The 23,310-nt window shown below is 44.1% G+C and overlaps 1 protein-coding gene across 7 annotated transcripts in view; it reads right to left on the bottom strand.

The window, feature by feature from the left end:
* The window catches only part of LNX1 (ligand of numb-protein X 1), a 125,618-nt gene that overhangs the window by 53,240 nt on the left and 49,068 nt on the right, over nucleotides 1-23,310 (bottom strand). For 3 of the 7 annotated variants that reach the window (XM_079990027.1, XM_079990030.1, XM_079990028.1), the window contains one exon: nucleotides 15,953-16,446. In XM_079990027.1, the coding sequence (XP_079846153.1) occupies nucleotides 15,953-16,347 (395 nt within the window). In that variant the 5' untranslated portion in view covers nucleotides 16,348-16,446. Of the gene's footprint in view, nucleotides 1-12,256; nucleotides 12,713-15,952; nucleotides 16,447-21,070; nucleotides 21,191-23,310 lie in introns of those variants that run through there. The other 4 variants (XM_079990029.1, XM_079990031.1, XM_079990033.1 and 1 more) reach the window with 4 other exon arrangements.

A 23,310-nucleotide genomic window follows, 5' to 3' on the forward strand; every position in this document is an offset into this window, starting at 1 on the left:
TCATTATTATTTTTTACCAGTAAGTAATTTAGGGTAGCTTGCCTTCTATAAGCTTTTTTCCCATGTTTAGGTCATGTATCTCCATGTTATGACTTCTTACAGATATCATAGTGTATAGTGAGTGACCAGCATGTTGATTCAATCACTGACAAACCACATTGTCCAGCTGGAAGAAGGGAGTAAATCCTTGTTTCGCTTCCTCCTAGCAGGGTGGATAAGTGGAATCCCCACGGGAATTAGGGGGAGCTTTGTGCTTGTAAAGTAATGGTAGGTCAAAACCCTTGCAAGGGTTAATGAGGACATCCTGCTTCAAGAACTGTCTGTCTAACAGTAGCAACAAATTTTTGGAAGTCCCCTTGTTGGTGTTATAGCTGAAGAATGGTTAAGTATATAGAGCTGTATCACCATTCCCCAAGCTGGTGCCCTCCAGCCATTGCTGGAGGGCACCAGCTTGCAGTAAACTGCAATATGCATTAATCTGGTTTATGGGTGTACGTAGCTGCCTTTGCTACATTTTTGCACCAAGTCTGTGATTTTAAAAAAGTTCTAGTGAAAATTTATCAGCGTTTTGTGCACACTTCTTCTAGATGCATTTTTGTATCCAGTCTTGCCAAATATTTTGCAAACAATTTTTACATTTTGAACTGCATTTTGTCCCTAACCTATGCATTCCTATACACGTCTTTTGGTTGAAGAACCTCATTGCAAAATTTGGAAAGGTGTGAACCTCGAAGGTTAGCTGTGTTTCAGTTTGCATACTGGAAGTTGAATGCACTAGATTTGTATTAAATTGAAAGCCCAGCCAAATTTCTCCCCCTTCTGTAATCTGGTCTGCTACTGCCATGCAGCTAATGAGACTTTACATCTACTCTCCATCTGAAAGTTCTCTGTTCTACTACAGTTGCCAAATTCAAAAGCTGTGCACATGCAATGTGAAATGTAGCAACCATTACTGTCCACTCTTATCATCTTCATGTCTTGGATGGATACAACAAGAATGTCCTGGAATTTAATCTCTTCTGGGAGAAGGAAATTTGGAAGGGAAAAAGTCTCATTGGTGATGGTGGCAAAACAACACTTATGACCCAAGCAATGTTCCAAATCATGAGATTAAGCAACTGTCCAAAAAGTACACACTGCATATTTAGCAAGGAAGAACAGCATACAAAAACAAAGGACAAACATTCATGTAATAAAGAATGTTAGAGCAGATTCTGGCTTTCAAAACACACACACACACACACACTCTTCTAGGAGAGCCTCCCAGGTGTTAAAAAGTAGAATTAAGACACTAGTTTTACGTGAACATTACATGGCCAGAACATATAGTCACGTCCCTTCAATCCCCAGCTGCTGGGAACAGCTGCACTTCCAAAGGGAATGAGGGCTGTACAAAAATATCAACAAATTTCATACATGTACAAATAGTCAAAATTCAGATGCAAAACCCTTTCTAATCCAAGGTTGGCCCAACCAAACAACTCAAGAGGTCACCTGGAGTCGCTGCACTTTAAAGCAGGGTGAGCCTGCGACCCTCCAGATATTGTTGGACTACAACTCCCATCATTCCTCACTATTGGCAATGCTGACTGTGGCTGATGGGGTTTGGAATCCAATATCATGCAGGGCTGCATGTTTCCCACACCTGATTTAAGGGCATCACCAGTGTGGTGTAGTGGTTAAGAGCGGTAGACTCATAATCTGGTGAACCAGGTTTGATTCCCCGCTCCTCCACATGCAGCTGCTGGGTGACCTTGGGCTAGTCACACTTCTCTGAAGTCTCTCAGCCCCACTCACCTCACAGAGTGTTTGTTGTGGGGGAGGAAGGGAAAGGAGAATGTTAGCTGCTTTGAGACTCCTTAGGGTAGTGATAAAGTGGGATATCACATCCAAACTCCTCTTCTTCTTCTCAATATAGAGGAAATGGTAATGATTAAAGAGGTCTTCAGTGTTTGAGGTCTAAGGTTTACAGGTTCAAATAAAAAAAACTATATAATACATTTTTCATTTATGGCATTGTAATGTTGCTCCATTTGTAAAGTTTCCTGTTTAACCTCAAACCACACCAACAAGATGTCAACAAACTTGTCTTCTCCTGTGTTTTGGATCAATTGTCAAAATAATTTGCACATTAGCCAGCTTATTCTAAGCACAGTCCAAGAAAAATCAGAGGCCAGCTTAATGTTTTCCTTGTGTAGCGATATCAAGGGTAATACAAGAATAAATTTGGATCCCGGAAGAAGATAAATGAATATTGCATTCCTTGACCATTACACAAGGTCTCTCAAGTCCAATGCAATGGGAGGGCCCAAAATGTATGCAAGTACATGAAAAATACACACACAAAGGCATGTGCATCCCATATTTTCCTTCTGGCGGCTCCTTCCATTGGAGTTCAGCTTTGCCAAAGGAAGGGGATCTTGCAGAATGAAGAGAAGAGATAGTAGACCTGTAAATACTACCCTTTCCATTTCTCAAAATAAGAATTTAATATTCAAGGCTGAATCTTGAGCAAGGATGATATATGGTTCTCTCCCCCCCACAAATTATATACTGGTATATATTATCCTGATTTGAGAGCAGATGTGTAGTGTAGTGTTTGCAGATACAGTGGTACCTCGGGTTACATACGCTTCAGGTTACATATGCTTCAGGTTACAGACTCTGCTAATCCAGAAACAGTACCTTGGGTTAAGAACTTTGCTTCAGGATGAGAACAGAAATCGTGCTCTGGCGGCGCAGCAGCAGCGGGAGGCCCCATTAGCTAAAGTGGTGCTTCAGGTTAAGAACAGTTTCAGGTTAAGAATGGACCTCCAGAATGAATTAAGTACTTAACCCGAGGTACCACTGTAATGAACAAACTAATTCACTTCCTAACTCACTTCCTAAATAGTTGGAATGGCAGAATTCATTCCACTGCAATATGCATTAATCTGGTTGTCCTTGGAAATATGGACATATAGTTAAACTTCAATGACTTAATGGGGAGTCAACATTCTTAGGGTACTTCCCAATGAGCTAGAATCAGGAACTTTGGGAATGGGTACTCCAAAGTAAGCTGGTTATTTGAAAAAACAACAACTGAAAAGTGGATATTTACTACTCTGTCTAAACAGGGGCCCTTTTTTTTTTGTCCTGCCTGCAACAACAACAACAACAACAACAACAACAACAACAACAACAACAACATAACACTCCCCTTGGGGAAGAGTGAATAAGGGCAATAGTTGTCAGAAAAGTCTCAATATGTCAACTGGAAATGATCCATAACATTTTCTGCTAGGAAATCACAACGTTTTAGTATAGTCTGTTTCTGGGTAGAAAACAACGGCTTGAACTTCATTTGCTATAACTGGGGCAGCCTGCTAGGACTACCTGCATCTAGTCTCACTGAAGATCACTGGCATCTGTTACCAGATCCCTTTTCTCTAATATAAGAGCTTTTTTCTTTATAGGAGAGGGATGGGTTTCAGCTGGTAGGGTGCAAAAAGAATCAAAGAGGCCTGCTTGCAGCAATTAGAGAAGGGGTGGTCCCGTGGCTGAGCACGCCAATATCATGTTTGGTACATCTTATGCCAGCAAAGCGTGTTAGACCACACTTGGGATGTAAGAACTCTACTGCCTCTTCAGACAGACTGTGCTGTGGGCCTGAAGGATGGTGAAGTGAGCAGCTTGTTGAATGCAAGATTCACTGGGCAACAATGAATGATGGGAAAATGTAGATCAGAAGCTATTAACTAAGATTTGATTTTCCCTCGTCAGTTTTGTTCTTTTTGATCTATCTTATCCTGCAAACTAATGGCCTCATTTTTCATCATCCCCATCTATAAAATTGCATTCAAAACTAATTTATTTGCTGCATTTCAGTTCAGCTGTCAAAATGCCTTTACGTATACTTTGTTATCTAATTGATGTGCCCTCCACTGTACTTAAATCTATGAATACATAAAGCTACTACGTTCTAATCTCCTTTGTGCATCTGATGAATCAGTCTGTTGAGTATGAAAGTTTACGAAATAACAAATAAATTACGTCCAAACTTCCAGTTATAGAGAAATACTTAGCGGCTGGCATTCACCATCTCCCCACTGAATCTTCTAAGTGGCGCATGGCTGAAAAGACATGTAGCGAGACATCACCAGTTTGCATTTCCCCACCCACTTCAAGCGGGAAGCAGTGAAATGGTGTCTGGAAGTAGAAATTTCAACTACATGTTGCCAGAGAGTTGAAAAATGATGCATGGCTCAGCAGCACCCATGCATCTCCCTGTAATGAATTGAATGGAAGTAAGTTGTGTTGGGACTTACATCTAAGTAAACATGTTAACAAGCTATAAACCACTTAACTGAGACTTGATGGTACAAATTAACAGAGCAGTTTGACTGAACACTATCAGTGGAAACAATCTGTCACTGTATAAAGTGCCAGAGGTCTTGAACCAGATGTTCAGACTCTGCTCACTATGCCAGAAAGGGGAAATCACTGGTGCCTTAAGCTCGCTATCCACTGCTGCCAATATGGGCCAGGAGGAGGTACTGCAGCTCATTCAGAAGTTTGTCATGGGGCTCAAGGGGCCTTATAAAAAAAGATAAAGGACCCCTGACAGTTAAGTCCAGTCTCAGACGACTCTGGGGTTGCGGCGCTCATCTCACTTTAGTGGCCAAGGGAGCTGGTGTTTGTCCGCAGACCGTTTTTCCAGGTCATGTGGCCAGCATGACTAATCCGCTTCTGGCGAACCAGAGCAGTGCACGGAAATGCCATTTACTTTCCCACCAGAGAAAGTAAGTAGACCTATTATCCTCTTACACTTGAAATGCTTTCGAACTGCTAGGTGGGCAGGAGCTGGGACTGAACAATGGGAGCTCATCCCGTCGCAGGATTCGAACCACCGACCTTTTGATCAGCAAGCCCTAGGCTCAGTGGTTTAGACCACAGCGCCACCTGCATCCCCAAGGGGCCTTATAGCTGGTCCATATAGCCCAGGCATAGACAAACTCGGCCCTCCAGGTGTTTTTGAGACTACAACTCCCATCATCCTGGACCACTGGTCCTGTTGGCTAGGAATGATGGGAGTTGTGGTCCCAAAACATCTGGAGGGCCGAGTTTGCCTATGCCTGATATAGCCAAATCCAAAGCAAGTCCTGCTGAGTTCATGTTACTCCCTAAAGTATGTGAACGCAGGACCACAGACTTAGGTGCAGAATGGGGAACATCCAGAAATGTTAAACTTGTGAGCAGTTTCTTTATGCATACAGTGTCCAGTCATTGCTGTAGAGGTGCAACCACTGCCAAGGAGTCAAGCTGACTGGCTATGTTACTGGTGAGCAGTGTGGGCCTATGCTTGCATACCTGGCTGCTGGGTAGACAGCCCTGCTCACTCCCGGACAAATGTCCCATCTATCCAATGGAAGGCCATCCTTGGGGGTGAGAAGCAAAGAGGAATAAGCGCAGCAGGCACCCTAACAGTATGGAATGAAAGTGAGCTGCTTCCGTACATTGGAGGCCTAGCTCACCCTGCCCTAATCTGTTACAATTAACCTAGTTTGGCCTAGCTTTGGCGCCCTGACAAAGACAATCATGGATCTCACAGCCTTTATCTGATAGCTCTGACAACACTGTTCCGTTCTGGCAATATGAAAAGCAATTCCCTCCACCCATTTATTCATGATGGACAAGGAGAAGATTCTCAGCTCAGCCCCTGCAGTTGCCTGTAGGTCTGTCCTTGTAACACTAAAGCACACCCGGCAGATTTTAATTTTTTATTATATTTTTATTAAGCACCCTTGACCTTTGTGATGAATCTGCCTCCAAGCTTCAAGGAGTAGAGCAGCTGGTGAGTGTTTAGTGACCTTCTCCGTCAGCCATTCTATCTTTTGGGGCTTCAAATTGATTTTCTGTGTCTTGGCATGCAGCTGAGTATTCAAAGTGTCCCCTGCGGGCTGAGAGCACACACAGAGAAGAGGCATAAACCGCATGGAACCGTAGCAACACCACGGCCAGCAGTTTCTAAGAGAGAGCTGAACGAGTGGATCTTAGAGAGCCCTGCACCACCATCCTCAGCACAAGAGAAAAGATGCCTTTTTAGGTGCGGTTTCTGTCATCACCAGTCAGCCATACATCATCCTTTTCATCAGCATCACCCCACAGTATTATCTACACTAGTGGCCAAAACTGTGGAAACCTTTTGGGAAAAGTGTATTTCCAAGGTTTGATGGTTCATACCACCATTTATTTCTGTAGTACAGTGGTACCTCGGGTTAAGTACTTAATTCGTTCTGGAGGTCTGTACTTAACCTGAAACTGTTCTTAACCTGAAGCACCACTTTAGCTAATGGGGCCTCCTGCTGCCACTGCACTGCTGGAGCACGACTTCTGTTCTCATCCTGAAGCAAGTTCTTAACCCGAGGTACTATTTCTGGGTTAGCGGAGTCTGTAACCTGAAGTGTATGTAACCTGAAGTGTATGTAACTCGAGGTACCACTGTAGTGCCATAAAATTATATATCAATGGAAAGATAATTTAATGAAGAATGGAGTGCAACAAAGTTAGTTCAGTTCTCTGTATTCTATCAAAAGTTATAGCCAAATAACCAGAAAAGAGTTGAGATGCAATAGCTTCCCTTCATTTGAATGTAGCCAATGAGCATGAGTGTTCAGAGTGTTCCTTCAGACAGTGACCTCCAGATGGTTTAAACAAGATTTATCCTCCTGGAAGCTTCACAGCCACCTAGGATACCTCCTTTAGGCTGTGAGAAGGTGAGTTTACATAGGCGAGTGGAGATCTGAATCTAGATCTCCCGGCTCTGAATCAGCTCTCTATCCAATGCAGCACACACTGCAACCAGATTGGTTGTCCCCCTTTCCATTTCGGCCTGCCATACAAGAGGAAACATGCAAGGCAGCTCCCTTTGTGCAACATACGCATAAAACTCAACCCCAATGGACAAATTCCTTATTTATTCGGCGGGACTGTAATGACAGTATTACCTTTTGCCTTGCTCTGCTTTAACTTCAGCAGCTAGCTTGATTCTGATGGTTTGCTACAGAAACCCTGTCCCTAACTGACTTTGCCTGATGTTACTGTTTCTGAAAACTGTCACAAAGCAGCCAGGAGCAAATACTACATGCAACATGACATCAACTGAAGCCAAATGCTGCCCCTGAAATATAGAAGCGCTTTCCATGAGCACCAGAGGGTAAAATATGTTAGTGCTTTCATTTAAATTGCATTAGTTGCACTATCCATCCTTTTATATGGCAGAAGACAGCAGCAGAGATTTGTCAGAGCATGTTGTGGGGGGCGGGAAAGCAATAGAAGATAAACCCCCATATATCTCTGTGATGGGATGATGAGCTGCTTGTGCGTAAAAGCTTAGTCCCTCAAGGTTTGCTCAGCTTAGCAAAACTCTGTCTTTAGCGGAGCCCTTAAGCATGGCTCCCTCAGTCGCTGGCAGAATCCGACAGTGGGCGTTTGCGGAATCTCTTCCAACATAAAAGCTCCTTAACGGAAACGCGTCTTCTGGACTCTCGGCGTGACAGTTTCCGGCGAGGTGTGGGTGTCCCTATAGGAGGTCCTGAAACCTCCTCACTGTTTTCGCTGGAAGTGTCCCAGAGCCCTTTTTCCGACTCCCTTTCCCTCGGAGCTCCTTCTCTCCCCCTGCTGGTTCCTTCCTCTGCTGTTAAGTCTCTCCTAACCTCCTTGAGCCCTTCCACCACCTGCTCTGATGGCAGTTCCCTGACAATCTCAAATGTTCCTAGCAGAGGCTGTATCAGGGATTGCAGAGTTGCTGGCCTTTATGATACCTAAGGGTTTTTGTCTACCCTGAGGCCTCACAGTACACTGCTATGAGAATGAGAACAAGGACTTGGTAGGATGTCCAACTTGAAGATCTCTTTACCCATAAAGCTCACTGGGTTACCTTGAGTCAATTACTGTCTCACAGCCTAAGACAGCCCTAGCTCAGACATAGAGCACGTGCCTTGCATGCAAAATATCCCAGATTCAATCCCTGGTAAGGCTGGGAAATCTCTTTCCTGAAACCTACACAAGCTTCTACAAGTCAGTGTAGTAGGCAACACCAACCTAGATGGTCTGGCTCAATATGAAGCAGCTTCCTGTCACAGATAGGATGAAGAAGGCTCAGATCATTCCCTTTAAATGTGCAGTGCAACAAAATGATGACAGAAGTCATCTTCGGGTTGAAAGAGGGTTCCCTGAGTTTGAGTCTTGACATGCATTTCTAAGACTCAAATGTGGATTACCTACCCAAAGCACCAATGAAGGCGGTAACTAAATATGTGCTGTCTCTCGTGTGAACGCCAAGGCACATCTGGACAGACAAGACTTGAGACCAACACGTTTTAAAAATAATGCCCGTTAACCATCATCTGCAGCAACTTCCAACACTACCACCGTTCAAGCTGCATAGAATCAGCTGTGCTGTAATGTCCTCATTTGCCTGTCTCATGAGGTCAAGGCTGCAGAAGCAAGCAAGCAAAAGCAAGAAACCTGGAGCAAAAGCACGCAATGCAGTTCTTGCACGGAGTACAAGGGTGGAGAGGGGGACAAAGCCGCACACATGCCCTCAGCCCATTTACCTTGCAAACCACAGGGATTCACTGATCTGTGTGGCAGCTGAAAGACAATCCCTGTGTACATCAGGAAACCTAATGCCCGGCTTGGCATGCTTCTCAACACAGAGGGAGGAGCTTGTTTGATCATCTGAATTATGGGGTTGAAATGGAAGAGGAAGAGGAGCTACACAGCAGGGCTGTAGTATTATTTCTTTTGGGTGACTGCAGTTTTCAGAAGGAGCCAGCCAAGCACTTCCTTCTTTTGTGGCAACTCGACTGGCTAAAAGTTTTCAGGACTGTTTCTATTTGTATACTTTTGAGGCTATAACTGGATGCACACCTACTTGTGAACAAGCCCCAGGGTGACTTCTGTGTAAACGTGTATAGGTCATAGTCATCAATTGGCCATTATACCCTTACTGGTTAAAATGTCTTATTTTTATTCCCAGCACAAGGCCATCTATTTGCAGACATTTAAAAAAACAATGTACTCCCAGCACCACTGAGGAACACTCTTGACTGCAGTCCAGGCATGCACTGGTTTGGAGCAGTAGTGCAACCAGGGCATTTTTTTCAGGCAGAACTCAGTTCTGGCACCTCTCAGGTGGGCACCATTGCCATTATAAGAGAACAGAGGTGGTGTTCATGGTGAGTTCCAGCACCTCTTTATCTAGAAAAATAGCATTGAGTCTAACTGATAACTGGAGTGACCCAGCCTCTTACTGTTTCCCCTGCAAAACCTTCTGATAATGACCTTGAACCAGAATCATCTGCCAAAGGGACTTTATCACCTCAGAGCCCTTTGGTTATAGAGACTGTGAGGGAAATGACCAAAAACATCTCTAAGAAGTTACCAGACTCCCAACATGGAAGAAGTTGCTCAGTCTTTTCAGGTGAGTAGTCTGAGGGCTCATTCACACTTCTGCTTGTACTGTGCCTTGCTCCTTTCCCAGGGAAAATTTGTTCTGCTTTAGTACTAAAGAGCAGGTGTCAAATTGGAAAAAACCCGAATTGCTGTTTGCTCTGACTGAGCGCTAAAGAGCATTTTTCCCTGGGGGAAAGCAATGAAACAAGAGGAAGTGTGGATATGCCTGAATCTGCTCAGTACACCATCCAAGGCAGAATGCACAGTGTAAGTCAACCAGACGCAGCTTCTTCAAATTCCCTGCCCTTCACTCTGGCAGTCATCAAGTCCAGAAGGATACTTTTGATCTGGGCATCTGGGCAGATCATAGTCTCTGGGAACTGTCCAAGGTCCTGCACAGCTTTGATCCACTTGCTTGGCCCTGTTTTCTGCCGATGAACAACTTTGCTCAAGTTCAATTCTTTGCTGGAGTGCAGCCAGGCCAGAACAGAACAGAACAGGATAACAACAAAATACAACAACAACAGGCAATCTATTGGTTACTTGCGAAGCTTATGTGTGATCTAAGAGTGGCAACCCAGCACCCTCTGCAACATATTAAGGGACCCTGAAAGGCACCAATGCACCACACAAGACAGATGTATTGGGGGCAGCAACAGGTGTTGGGCTGACAATATATTTCTGAAAATCTGTAATATTAGTGTTGACTAATATTTGGAATTCTTGTTGAGTAGCGCTGCAGGCAGGATTTAATTTTAGCTGCTGCTCACCAGGCTGAGCAGAAAAGCTTGCCTTGTTGCCAAGGCTCAGGTCTAGTATATGTGGAATCATAATAAAGAAAAGATAGGAGGCCTATTAAGAGCAGAGTTCATGTTTCACATACTGAATGTCCTAAGTTCAATCCCTGGCATGTCCTGTTTCAAGAATTATCCCTTGGAGATACACTACCAGTTTCAAGGCAGAGAGCCTCTAACTCGCTTCAGTCTTTTCCACATACCTAGGGTTGTGAATCATAGCTCGTATGCTCCATCCATAGTACAACAAAGATAAAAAAGACACACTTTGAGATGCCTTGCTCATTCACCAAACAGAGAAATCAAACCCAGCCACACAGCATTCTAGATTAGCATAGTGCATCCTTGCTGCATTGAAACCTAGGCACACACACACAAAATGTAAGTGTCCTATTATAGCCTTGTTGCACTGACTTCTTTACAACAGGAGCAATATTTGCTGGTTTCATACCCTAATTTTGCTGCTGTGACCCAGTTCACATGCAGTTTTGTGCTGTGGCTGATTTGTTCCCTCCCCTCCCCCCAGCAGAGTGAACCACTAAACAGATTTGGTTGTTGCTGATAACTGGCGAGGCGCATCCAACAGCAAACCAATTGGGTAAAGAGCATGTCAACAAGAATAGCAATCAAAGTGCAGTTAAGGGTTTTGTAGGTTAGAGGGCAAAATAAACTCAAGTCGAGTAGCTACTGTACATAGTAGCCCTCTGTGAGTGACAGGAATGGAACAGAATTCCCTAGGAAACAACTAGGGGGAGGAGTTTTCTCTGTGTATGCTCTGATTAATCTCATCTGTTTGTTTTCCTGGAAACTGGATGTCCCAGATGCCATTGTCTCTATTATGAAAGTTTATCTGGTCTGGTTTGATCCTGATCCTCTACAATTTGCTTCCACTAACCATTGTTTTCCTAATGATCTTTTTAAACCGTTAAGCCACATGTATCATACCAATTTTTTTTGGGGGGGGGGGCTGTGTGACCTGTAGTGAAATTCAGAATGCTCCTTGTAAAGGTCCCTGAAATATTAATAGTTGCCTTTTACACTGTTTTCTCAAAACGCTAGCAGCAGCAACCCTGGCAAATTACTATTTCTAGACATACATGTGCTCACGCTCGCACTCAGCCACTGCATGTTACAGCAATTATTGAAATGCCCCCTTGAAACCATATCATCATCATTTAATGCATTTTAAAGGCAAATTATGCATGCACTATATGAATTTTCCTAACGTGTGACACTGTACTTCACTAAATCCATTTCACTTTGGAACATATTTTACAGATTAGGCATTGCTACCCAAAAACCTCAATAAGGATAATCAGCATTCAGAAGGCAATTCATCATGACATTTACAAGCTAACTCAACAAGCATCGTTTATGAGCTACACTGCCATATCTATCTATCTATCTATCTATCTATCTATCTATCTATATGGAAAATAGCATTTATATTCTCTCTCCCTCACACACACATTCACACACACACACACACACACACACACACACACACACACACACTGATGATCCTTTAAGTATATTCCAAATAAAGCAAAGTTAAAGAGAATTAACATCCTGACTGTGGACAGAAATGGGGCACATTTTCACATCCCTACAGAAATTATGCACTGTGAAAAGGTTCTCAGCAAGTGAGAGAGTGTGTAGGCTAGCTACCGGTTTATCTACAGAGTGTTCTGCACATCTGCCTGAATCTAGTCCAGGGAAAAAGACTCTCAATCCCAAAAAGCAACTCAGCAAATGGAAGTAGGGAAGGAAAACAATGCTCGTATCAGCTTTTCCCAGCACTTTAAAAAGAGAAAGTGCCAAAAAAAGGGCATTCTTCTTCCAAGCCTCTCAGATTAGGTATGTGACTGTTAAGCAGGCTTATTCATTTATTACACATACATATGTACACACACAGGTACGAAGGAGAAGTAACAAAGGGATGTCTTTTTCCATTCCTTTTAAAAAGACAACACAGAGACACAACACAGAGACACCACCACAACATCACAACTGTGAGTACTCACAGCTCTGAGTACAGGAAGTGAAGATTCCCCACATTGTCTATGTAGTTTGCAGGACTTAGCCATGGCAGAACCAACAACAGCAGAGCCTTCATTTTCCAAGCGCAAGATTTAAAAGTGCTGCCCCTTTCTCTCTCTCTCTCTGTCTCTGCCTCTTGATTTCTCTGTGATGGGACACAGAACTTCAAGCTTTTTTTATGCCAGCCAATTCCAGCCTCCCCCCCCCCTTCGTTTTTTAAACAAGCCTTTCAATTTCAACACAATCGAGAGCACATTATGAACTAATGCAAATCCCTTAAATGAAGCTATGCTGGAAAAAAAATCATTGACCTGTAAGAGGATTACTTGATCTCATTCTCAGATGGAGGTTAGATGTGAGGGTTTAAGGGAGAGCAGAGCATGGTTGGTGCGAGGCGAGGCAGTGACTTATTGCTGCAAAAAAAGCAGGCTGATGCACAGGGAAAAGACCTGCCTCCTGCACTCTTCAGAGTGGTTCCTCAGAAGCAGCTGGTACATTTACATCACTGGTCGGAGAGGCAGATGGGTTATGAGCTCGGCTGCATAACAAAAAGAGGGCAGGAAGGAACCTGAACGTGGCAAAATGGGAAGCCACACAGGCAGGTCAGAAGCAGGAGACGTATACTGCAAACATGGACTGTCCTTTCAACGCTCCATCATGACGCTGTCTGATCTGATTCAGCCAGATGGAGGGAGCGGGGAGCTATAAAACAGGAAGGCTTCTGATTATCCAATCCAGATCTGATTTTGGCAAACTGTGCAGGCAGGGGAGCAAGTATTGCAAGTGGATTTAAAATGAAAACAAATGCAATTAGGTTTACACCCTTTCCAACACTCGGACTTGGTATCCCATTAAATAAGCAGGCTGCTTCGTTAATGACAATGTCTTGATGGGCAGCGCTCAAGTGCACAGCATGTAATCAAGTGATGCATTCTGCTCATCACTCTGGGGTAGGTAAAAGGAAACATACTGGCAGCTATGGATTTCCCTTCCACATCCTTCTTTCTGAGATACAGTGGTACCTTGGTTGTCAAACTTAATCCATTCCGGGGGTCTGTTTGACTCCTGGAAGCGTTCGAAAACCAAGGCGCAGCTTCCGATTGGCTGCAGGAGCTTCCTGAACTCAATCGGAAGCTGTGTTGGAGGTTTGGCTTTCAAAAAATGTTTGCAAACCGGAACACTTACTTCCGGAGCCGATTTGTTTGGGAGCCAACCAAGGTACCACTGTATGTGGCTTATTCATAAAATGTTGCCTCCCAAACAGCTCCATGTGGATCTCCAGCCCCAAACAGTCTATTATTCATCCTACTTGTAAAATTCAGCTTCTATTACTACATAGCCTAGTTCCCGGGAGATCTTGCCAATAATAGCTTCTTATAGTCCCTACTGACCAGTTTACTGAGGTATCTCAAGAGAAGGCTAAATGCGGGTTTTCCTGGAATGCTCCTAGACTCTGCCCAGGAAGCCAGCTATACAGATTATCCAACTAGCTGACATCATTATATAAGTCAACCATGTAGAATAGTTGGGGTGAGAACAGTGCAGGTAATTAAAACATCCCAGGAAATGGTTTAATAGAATTTGCTAAGGCTAAACTGGTCCCAGTATGGGCCAGCACTTAGACTGGAAACCTATGTAAATGGTGGGGCAAGACATAATTAATTTCTGGGTGGTGATTACTGCAATGTTTATTTTTTAGCTGCTCTTCAACCCAGGCTCTTGGAGCAGGTTACATATTAAAACCATAAAGACAGTGGAATAATATGCTATAAAAACCCCATTACCAACCACAGCAGAGTACACCAACCCAAATGAAACCTGAATTGCAGGTGAGTGCCACCCCCACAAAAGCCCCTACAATCTTACTGTCAAAGTTGAATTCAAGAAAAACCCAACAGAGCATAGCTAGTACCACATTGCAATAAAACAACAGGTTTTGGCTTGCAAGGGGTTGGGTCAAATGCCTCAGGAAAGGAAAGAGAAGAGGACTACCTAGACCAGGCCCCCTGCTTTCTTGGGTCTACTTTCTGAGATAGGGCAGAGAAAATTGCATTAGCTACTGAACCAGTTTCACTATGTTACCTGAGGTCAAGTGGTGTCCCTGAAGGTATTTGAGGAAGCCAAAAAGTGGATTCCAGCCGAAGGCAGACAACAAAGCACTAATGCAAAAATAGAACTTGGCCCATTTCAAATTCCTTCAAAGTGCAAAATAAATCTTAAATTTAGCCTGACAGCAATTCAGTCAACTAGGTGGGTAAGGGATCATGTTAATAAGGGATAAATTTAATGAAGCAAGCTCAGACAGGTAGAAACTAAGTACAAATAAAGAAACTTGCCCAAGACTACATATTTTCTGAGAATGAAAACAAAGACAGATTTTTCCTCCCTTTGATTCTGGTCCAATCTAGCCAACTAGAGACCACTGCCTCCATGTGAAAACCTCCAAAATCTGCAGCTGGGCAATATCTTTATCTGGGCCAACCAAAATGTCACAAAATAATGGGCTTCAGAGTACTGGTTAGGAATACTAGTTTGTAATATCATATGTTACAACAAAAGAGAGGGCCTTGGGTTTTCACAGCTGGCTGTATCTTTCCTATAGTTGTTAAAGGCAATTCACATTGGAAAATACACAGTAAATACAGCCCTCATAACAGGTGGATCAGAATGATCCCATGTTGTAAATCACTGTGCCTCAGCTCCACAGCAGAAATGTTCATCACAACCAGATAGTCCTGATCCACCCAGTGAGTAAAATATTACAGCGGAGAAGGGATTCATACACCCTCAATCCGCATGGTGAGTCCTGCCAAAAATGTTATTGTGAAGTGTGGGGAATCTGCCACACTGGGGAGGCCATGTTTTATATTTACAAAAGAAAACAATTCAGAAGAAAGGGAACAAGAAAGAGAAATAATATTGAGCTGGCTTTATACTTTGACTACTCCAATTTTCCCAGTACCCAATCCAATAGGTATAAGGTGAACATATTTATGACATTATGAGGATCCAAAACATAATTGGTTAATGGTTATAGAAACTCTTCATCTTTTGAAGGCATGATGTTCTTCTGATATCCTAAAAAAAACCCCAACATATTTCAGGGTCTGATGGGAAACGTGTAGCCTGTTGTTCTATATAGACCATCCATATTCCATTTTAATATGCCCAAACCCGTATACCTCAAACATATGAAAATCAGCATCCACACACACACTTGTGGCACTTTCACACACTGCTTCAATATCTTAATCAGGCTCCGAGGTGTAAAGTATCACCAATATAAAGCTGCAGATTTCAGCTCTTTAAGATTTAACTAAAGTGAAAAAAAATGGGGAGCTTTAAAGATTCATTTTAGGAGAGGTTTTCCTCGTGTTTTGTTTGTGTGCATAACTTTCATTCTTCTCATACTGTGACTCAACAAAGTGGAATAAGGCTTTACCAATAGCCCTTGAAGATATGATATATCTCCCTCTGGTGTATCCAACTAGGGCACAGTCTTCCATTAGTAACTGCTACAGCCTCACTAGGGAGACTCACCTCCTACTTTTTACAGTGAACTAACTTGCAACAGAACCTGTTTGTTTTCTTGTTGGAAAAAAAGCCATTAGCTGTCACACAAAGGACACTGATGTGATTCCTGTGGGGGGGGGGGAGTGGAAATATACAGAAGGACTTACCCATTCTGAAAATGCTGCTGAAGGTTACAGCGTTGCACGACCTCCGAGCAGTGCTCTGTGAAAGGGCAGCTAACCATTAGTTTATCCAAGAGTTTATTGACTAATATGCTTGACTTTCTGCAAGACTGTAGGGTCAGAGTTTTGCGATCTACCGGGCAAAAGTCTTTTTCCACTAGGAAATCCGTAAGGCAAATTGTGCAGTAGGTGTGGCCGCATGGCGTGTCCAGAGGTTGAAGCAGCGGTTGCAAGCAAATGTGGCAGATGAGATCGTCATCCACATCTTCTGTGTAGCTATAGACATGGTTCTCTTCTGGGAAGTGGGGCTGGCCACAGATCAAACATAAGGGTTCTTCTGAGCTTCCTTCCACTCCTTCTGATGGGTCTTTTTGACTCATCTTGGGGTAAACGGCGCGAGGGGTAAAGAAAAGGTAACTTCTATCCAGATGTTAATCTTAATCCACAAAACTGCCTGCTGTTCCTGTGGGTCTTCAAACCTGTAGGGGAACAGAGCAAAGATCAAATGAAATTGTGTTGCAGCTTCTGTTGTTGATAATTTTAGGGAACAGGACGCAACAGACAAACCTTATTGTGCAAGCCAGTGATCCAAAGCTTAATAGGAGTTTGTGTTAAAGAACAGATAATAGCAGAAATGGTTACAGGTAGGTAGCTGTGTTGGTCTGCCGTAGTCAAAACAAAATAAAAAAATTCCTTCCAGTAGCACCTTAGAGACCAACTAAGTTTGTTATTGGTATGAGCTTTCATGTGCTGTCAGTCAACTCTGTAAGTGGTTTTTGTCAGCCACTCATCTTTCGGCTTCTGCACCCTCACCTCTCCGCCAATATGCAATATGTGGAACTATAACATTATTATTCAATATTTATTGCATTTACATTTTGCCTTTCTACCAATATGCTCAAGCTGGTGTCACTATTCTCCCTTTTTTTAATCATCACATGTGTGGCAGGTTAGATGGAGAGTGTATGACTGGCCCAGGGTCACCCAGTAAGCTTTAAGGCCAAGAGGGGATTTGAATCTGGGCCTCTTCCATCCCAGTCCTTCATTTTATCCTACACAACACACTGATTCCCATAATACTGACCTACCTTACAGGGTTGTGAGGATTATTGACATAAAGATTACAGAAGAGTTTGTGCACTCAAAAAATAGATGCTCTGTATGATTGTTGTTGGGATGTGGGTGGTGCTGTGGTCTAAACCACAGAGCCTAGGGCTTGCCAATCAGAAGGTCGGCAGTTCAAATCCCCGCGACGGGGTGAGCTCCTGTTGTTCAGTCCCAGCTCCTGCCCACCTAGCAGTTTGAAAGCACGTCAAAGTGCAAGTAGATAAATAGGTACTGCTCCAGCGGGAAGGTAAACGGCGTTTCCGTGCACTGCTCTGGTTCGCCAGAAGCAGCTTAGTCATGCTGGCCACATGACCTGGAAGCTGTCTGCGGACGAACACCGGCTCCCTCAGCCTATAGAGCAAGATGAGCGCCGCAACCCCAGAGTCATCCGTGACTGGACCTAATGATCCATTAGGTGCACTTTGCACCTTTACCTTTATGATTGTTGTTACCCAACAAGTAGGGAACACAATAGGGCAAGATAAACCTACGTGTTCCATGTTGTTTAACTTGCGGTGTTGTTGTTTTCACTCACATTATTCCTTAGAGTTGCAACCAGTACCTGTGCTTTTTCTTCACTTTTTCTGCAAGCACCACATCTCCATGAAAATGGGTGATAAACACTCTATATCATACATATATAGGGTGACAACTTCCTCTGGTCTGCTCTTGATCGGCTCTCATGTCTTCACAAAATTCTAGTGGTGTATATCCAAGCTGTGAAACAGCTGTTAAAAACACATGGTTCATGCTTGGGGCGGGGGAAGGCAGGGAAGGACAGATGGATTACTGATCTGCATGGATGACCCCAAGACACTGACATCAGGGTCAACGTCTAAGACTCTGGGTGATATAATGATGACACTTTAAAATCATCCTTTTGTCACTTTGCAGCAACTTATTATTTACCTCATCACTTGGCAGCTTAACCTAAAGAATAATCACTCACAGAATATATTTTTAGAGTTGGTGTGAAGTTAGTGCCCAGGGAGTCTCTGGAAAAATCTCGCCATTGTGGCAAAGAGCTGCAAGTCTGAATTTTACTTAATGTACAAGAGCCATGTCAGAAGATCCTGGAAATCACTGCGGCACTGAGTTCAAATTTCACTTTTAAGCTTGTAACTTCAGAGTAGGAGTTCCTGGATATCTCTGCAACCACCATCATGATTTTCAGTGAATTAAACAGGAGGAACTTTGATGCATGATGTTGTATGCATCCCAATCTCCTTGTTAATACAGATTTTCCTTTCTGGGGGTGGGGGAAACCCTGATTAATATTGTTAAGACTGGTATAGTTGTGTGGACAGGCAGAGTCCCCCCAGATCCTGAGCGCCCAGCTGGGGACCTAGGGATCATCAGGGTTATCCAGTGTGTGGGGGGGGGATGGGCCGGCTCTGGAGAACATATGTTCAAGCAGAGATAGCTGCCCCCGTTATGCCGCCACCGCAGGGGAGAGCAATAACGACCTTTCGGCGTACGGTCAAAGCCTCCCTTCAGAAACCCCTTTAACGGGGAACCCTGGTATCGCCGCCGCAAAGAGGAAGATGTACTAAAGGATTCCTCCCAAGGCCTGATACCGCCAAAGTTGTGACGTTTTGCTACAGGAAAGGCGAAACCTGCCAATGCAGGGAAATTCCTTTCAGGCCCTTTAACAGCGACCTTGATGTAGCAGCGCCCGCATACCTGTGAAGAAAAGTTAACCTGCAAACCTGTGAAGAAAAGTTAACCTGCAAAACAAGACATTAACTGAAGGTGGGTAGGGTGGGAGAAGCTCTGGACGATTCCCAGGTAAGATCCTCCCTCTATTGTGTGGGCAGGTAATCCTCCCCTACCTGGCCTGGTCTCCTTGGCAACGCTTCCCCCAGGTGGGATTGGACAGCTGACTGAGGTAGGCGGAGACCTCCAGGTATCCCACCTGAGGGAAGGCAAAGCCAAGCCTATGCAGATGGGGCCGCTCCAGATCCAGGGGCTGCGCACATCCACGCAAAGAGCGCCCCCCCCCCATTTTTATGCGGGGAGCGGTCATTGTGAAAACTCCCAAGGTGTCACTGTTTCAAAACAAAACGATTTAAGTTTTTGGATATAGTTTGTTTCTGACATGCTGTGTGACATGTCTTAGAGGTATTGTTAGCATCCATTTGTCTTGAGAGGTGGAATGCAGAGGGTGAATAATGATAAAATCAGGAAAGGTATGGACAGTGCTGTGCTACCCCGAATTCTGGTTAAGGGGGAATGAGAAGGAAAATAGCTTGGCAAAAGGCTTCCATGTGGAAGTGCCCTGTACCTTCCAAACTGCAAAAATACATTTCCTTTCTTCCTGCCTCATTCCACACCTAGTCATGATTCAAGGCTGGCTTCCCAGTGGACCCCACAAAATTCTGCAGCATCTCTCTTATTGAAGGCATAACTCTGCCTGCTGCTTCAGTATGAAATCCATTCCCTAGGGAGACATTATGTTTCTCTAGCATTCAGGATTACATATGAAAAAGAAAAGTACTATAACCGCTATAGCCCTGAAAGATTATACAACAATTTCATTAATGCCAGTGGGAGCGGGGGGGGGGGGGGGAGAGAGAATCCCTTCTCGATTTACTACTTGTGGCAGGCATCAGATAAAAGCAAAGATGGATTAGGGTCACTATACAATATTTATGTTAGCCACAGCCTATATCCATAATGCAAGTAATGTGCTGTGCCTTATTCTGTCGTCATTCCCTGGAAGTGTCAGGTTTGATTCTGTTTATATAATCTTGAGGATACCAAAACAAAATAGAAAGGTTGTATAAGTGCATGATTAACAACCTGGCATTCAGGTCATTAGCAGGACAACTCTTAAGCATGTTTACTCAGAAGCAAGACCCACTGAGTTCAATGGCTTGTATCCAATGCTTTTCCTACTTACTGAAGTCCCATTGAAGTTAATGGGCATGACTTAGATCCGAGGGAAGGTGCATCCCGTTTCCTCACTTAAGGCACTCCCCACTGGACCAGCCTGCTGATGGGCCCTTACGCACCTTCACTTGCCTCCTCCATCACTACCACAAGGGCCACAGTGATTCAGCTTTCCAACCAATGTACCAGCACTGCACTTCCAGAAGGAGGAAGAAGGGTGGATGATGCATGGTTACAAGGCAAAAGTGTGTCTTTTGGTCCCACAGGTGACTCAGGCCACAGCATGGGACCCAAAAAGATGTACGTCTTTCGGGTCCACACTCTGGCACAGCCAGAGCACAGGAGCCCAAATGGGACATCCAGGATTGGGATCAGAAGTCAGGGTGGCTTCTGTAAATCTGGGGCGTCCCACATAAAATGGGAGCGTCACAGAGTGTGATATAGAGGCCAGCCCAGTTAAAGTAGGCCTGAGGCCTAATGTGTGCGATGTGGCTGGAGATGAAGACCTCATGAGGGAAAGCCAAGAGATCATGGTGGGGTAGAAAGAGTTGAGAGCAAGAAAGGGTTGTGGCCAGCGGAAAGGTGTAGCTACATTTGCTATTTACTTATAAAAGTATTTATAATACCGCCCTCTCAGATATCAGGGAGGTGTACAGAATTTTTTTTTTAAAATTAAAAACACACACATTAAAAGCAGTACAGTTCAACACAGTTTTCCCCTGTGCACTGTTCTATGCCAGCATTTTAATTGTGAGGAACTCAGGCAGAGCAAAACGAACGTAACTCCGCCTAGAGCATGTAGGGTGGTGATATATGTAGTGAAATTTCAGCCCCTACCACTCCAGCTAACCTCTCCCTTCTCGTGGTTCTCTGTGGGAAACAAAAATTAGTGAAGAAGATGCCTGAGGCTGTGTTACTGATCGGGGTGCAACTAGGTGCTTAAAGGACCGGGGCACAAGTCTACGCTTCTCCTGCTCACCAGACTACCTCCCTAACAATACACCTCCTGGTTATGTTTCTGCATAAGTTATTAACTGACCAGTCCCTCCCATCTGCTTAAAAATTCCAGTCAGTTGACAGAACTTGTAATGATGCCAACCATACCTTGGCGCTTCAAGGGATTCCAACGTGCTGTCGAAAAATTAATCAGCTTTCATTACAGGCAGTTAGAGGTTGCTACTGTTTTGTAAACGAGTGCGGCCTGACACACAAAGAATTTATAGAAAAGTCACCTCAGTGAGTCAGCATCTGGGGTTGTGAACAAGAGCTTTAGATTGTGAAGCTATTGCTCTGTCACCTCTCTCTCTGCCTCGCTCTCTTTTGTGCAAGACTCCAGAGCAGTTTATCCGGTTGAAAGCAGGTTTAGCTGGAATATGGTGCTTTCTTTTACAGGTCATGAATACAATTATATCCACAATGTTAATAATAATAAAAAAAACAGGCCGAGAGAGAAGCATTGCTCCCTTCAGGCCATATTCTGCTGTTGTAATAAAGAAGATCAAAAAGACCTAGTACAGACACATATAGTCAAGTCAACAGAGACACGGGTACGTGTCAGTATGTTAAATCCACAAATTCCAGACTGTAGGCTTTTTACTTCATACTAAGAGTCTGACCTAATGACATCCTACACAGTGCTGGCACAACCCACATCCTAGTATACAGAGCAAGTCCCAGCTAACTTTCTGCACCCTTGGAGACAGATACTGCAGCTCTGAATTACTGCCAGTTCAAGTGAGAAACTGGCAACTCACTCAAGAAGAAATGATACTCAAGAAGTGAGGAACTGCTAGCGGGAACGGTATTTGGTTCCTGGGCACTGCTTGGTTTCCTGCTGTGGCTCATAGTGATGTGGGGAGGGAGGGAGACATAGCAAGGTAAGGCAAGACTTTGTTGGATCCGGCCCTTGTGCTGTAATCAAAAGATGACATAGAAAATTCAGTGCCAAAATTTGCTACCTGCTGTTCTCTTGCTCACAGGAAGTAGCTCATTCCTGAAGCACAAGCCCATAGGAGGGCTGATTCACATGAAACATCTTGTGGCTTATATCGTGCCTTGCAGAATGTGATTTGTAGCTCGCTGTCTGGCATTCCAGAGTGTAGCACAGGTGATCAACCCAACAGAAGAGCCACTTTAAATATGCTGCTGACATGCCTGGACTGAGTCTTTGGTGACATCCACACCGTATGTTTAAAGCTTACGGATTCTCCCAAGGAATAATGGCAGCTGTGGTGCGTTAAGGGTGCTGCATGTCATGCAAGTGTCGGGATTCAGGGTCGGTCAGAGGTATGTGCCTATCTCTCCAGGCACCGGCTGAATTCTTTTGACCTCCCTCCGGCGACTCCCGGTAGGAAAAACACACGAGGTCCGTTCCGGCGATTTTCCTCAGGCTGTGAGAAAAACACACCAATTGCTTCTCCTCCTTCTCCTCCCTGCATATCCCCAGGGAGGGGAATCAGACTCAGACAGAAATGTATCTACATTGCGTTTATTCCTGTCTTTCACTTCAGTACAGAGAAAACATGTCCGCTCTCTTCAACAAACAGAGAGAAACTCCAAACTCCACCCATGTACATCCTGTACAGGTCATATGACACACACACACACTGAGCTAACATCCGGTGCTCAGTACAGAATGGACTGCCCCTTTGTTTCCATGGCAACAGTCACATACTTCCTGTTTGGCTTTCCAGCCACAAGCAGCTGACTTAGCTGCTAGAGCCTTTGCTTGCTGCTGCATTGCTGCTTTAGAATAACATACTCCCCCTAAAGTATCAATGCGTGCAGCGAGCAAAGCGTCATCCAGAGAAGAAAACAAACAGTTGTTATATGTATAACACTCCCCTGTTGTTTCAGTTCCACCCTTGGAACTACCCGCCACTGGTTTTACCAATACACCTCTCTGGTTGTGTGACTTCCAAGGAATGAGTGCTTCTGCATTACCTTGGTTAGCAACTCTCTGTTGTGCCTTTGTCTCTGACTCAGACACAGCTTCAATCTGACCTTGGTCATTTACAACAGCAACACATGCAATAGCTTGGTTGGCAAACTCCTTTGAATACCTCTTGGGTGGTACACCCTTCGTTGCTCTCTCAGACCTACGTAAGAGGTGCTGCTCTCCCTTGCTTTCTGGTTCAGCCTCTGAACTCTCTGGAGAACCAGTACTAAGCTTAATCAGTGGTTCATCCTCCTCTTCTGAGGGTCTAGTCATTGTGTGAGATTTCTTCTCAATGACTGTGACAACTGAGCTGTCTGAGCTATCGCTGTCATCATCAGTACTACTGAACTCAATAAGATCAAACTCATCATCATCAGAATCATCATCACCTGTGGGAAATGTGTGA

Source organism: Podarcis cretensis (assembly GCF_951804945.1).
Source record: "Podarcis cretensis genome assembly, chromosome: 9".
Classification (NCBI taxonomy): domain Eukaryota; kingdom Metazoa; phylum Chordata; class Lepidosauria; order Squamata; family Lacertidae; genus Podarcis; species Podarcis cretensis.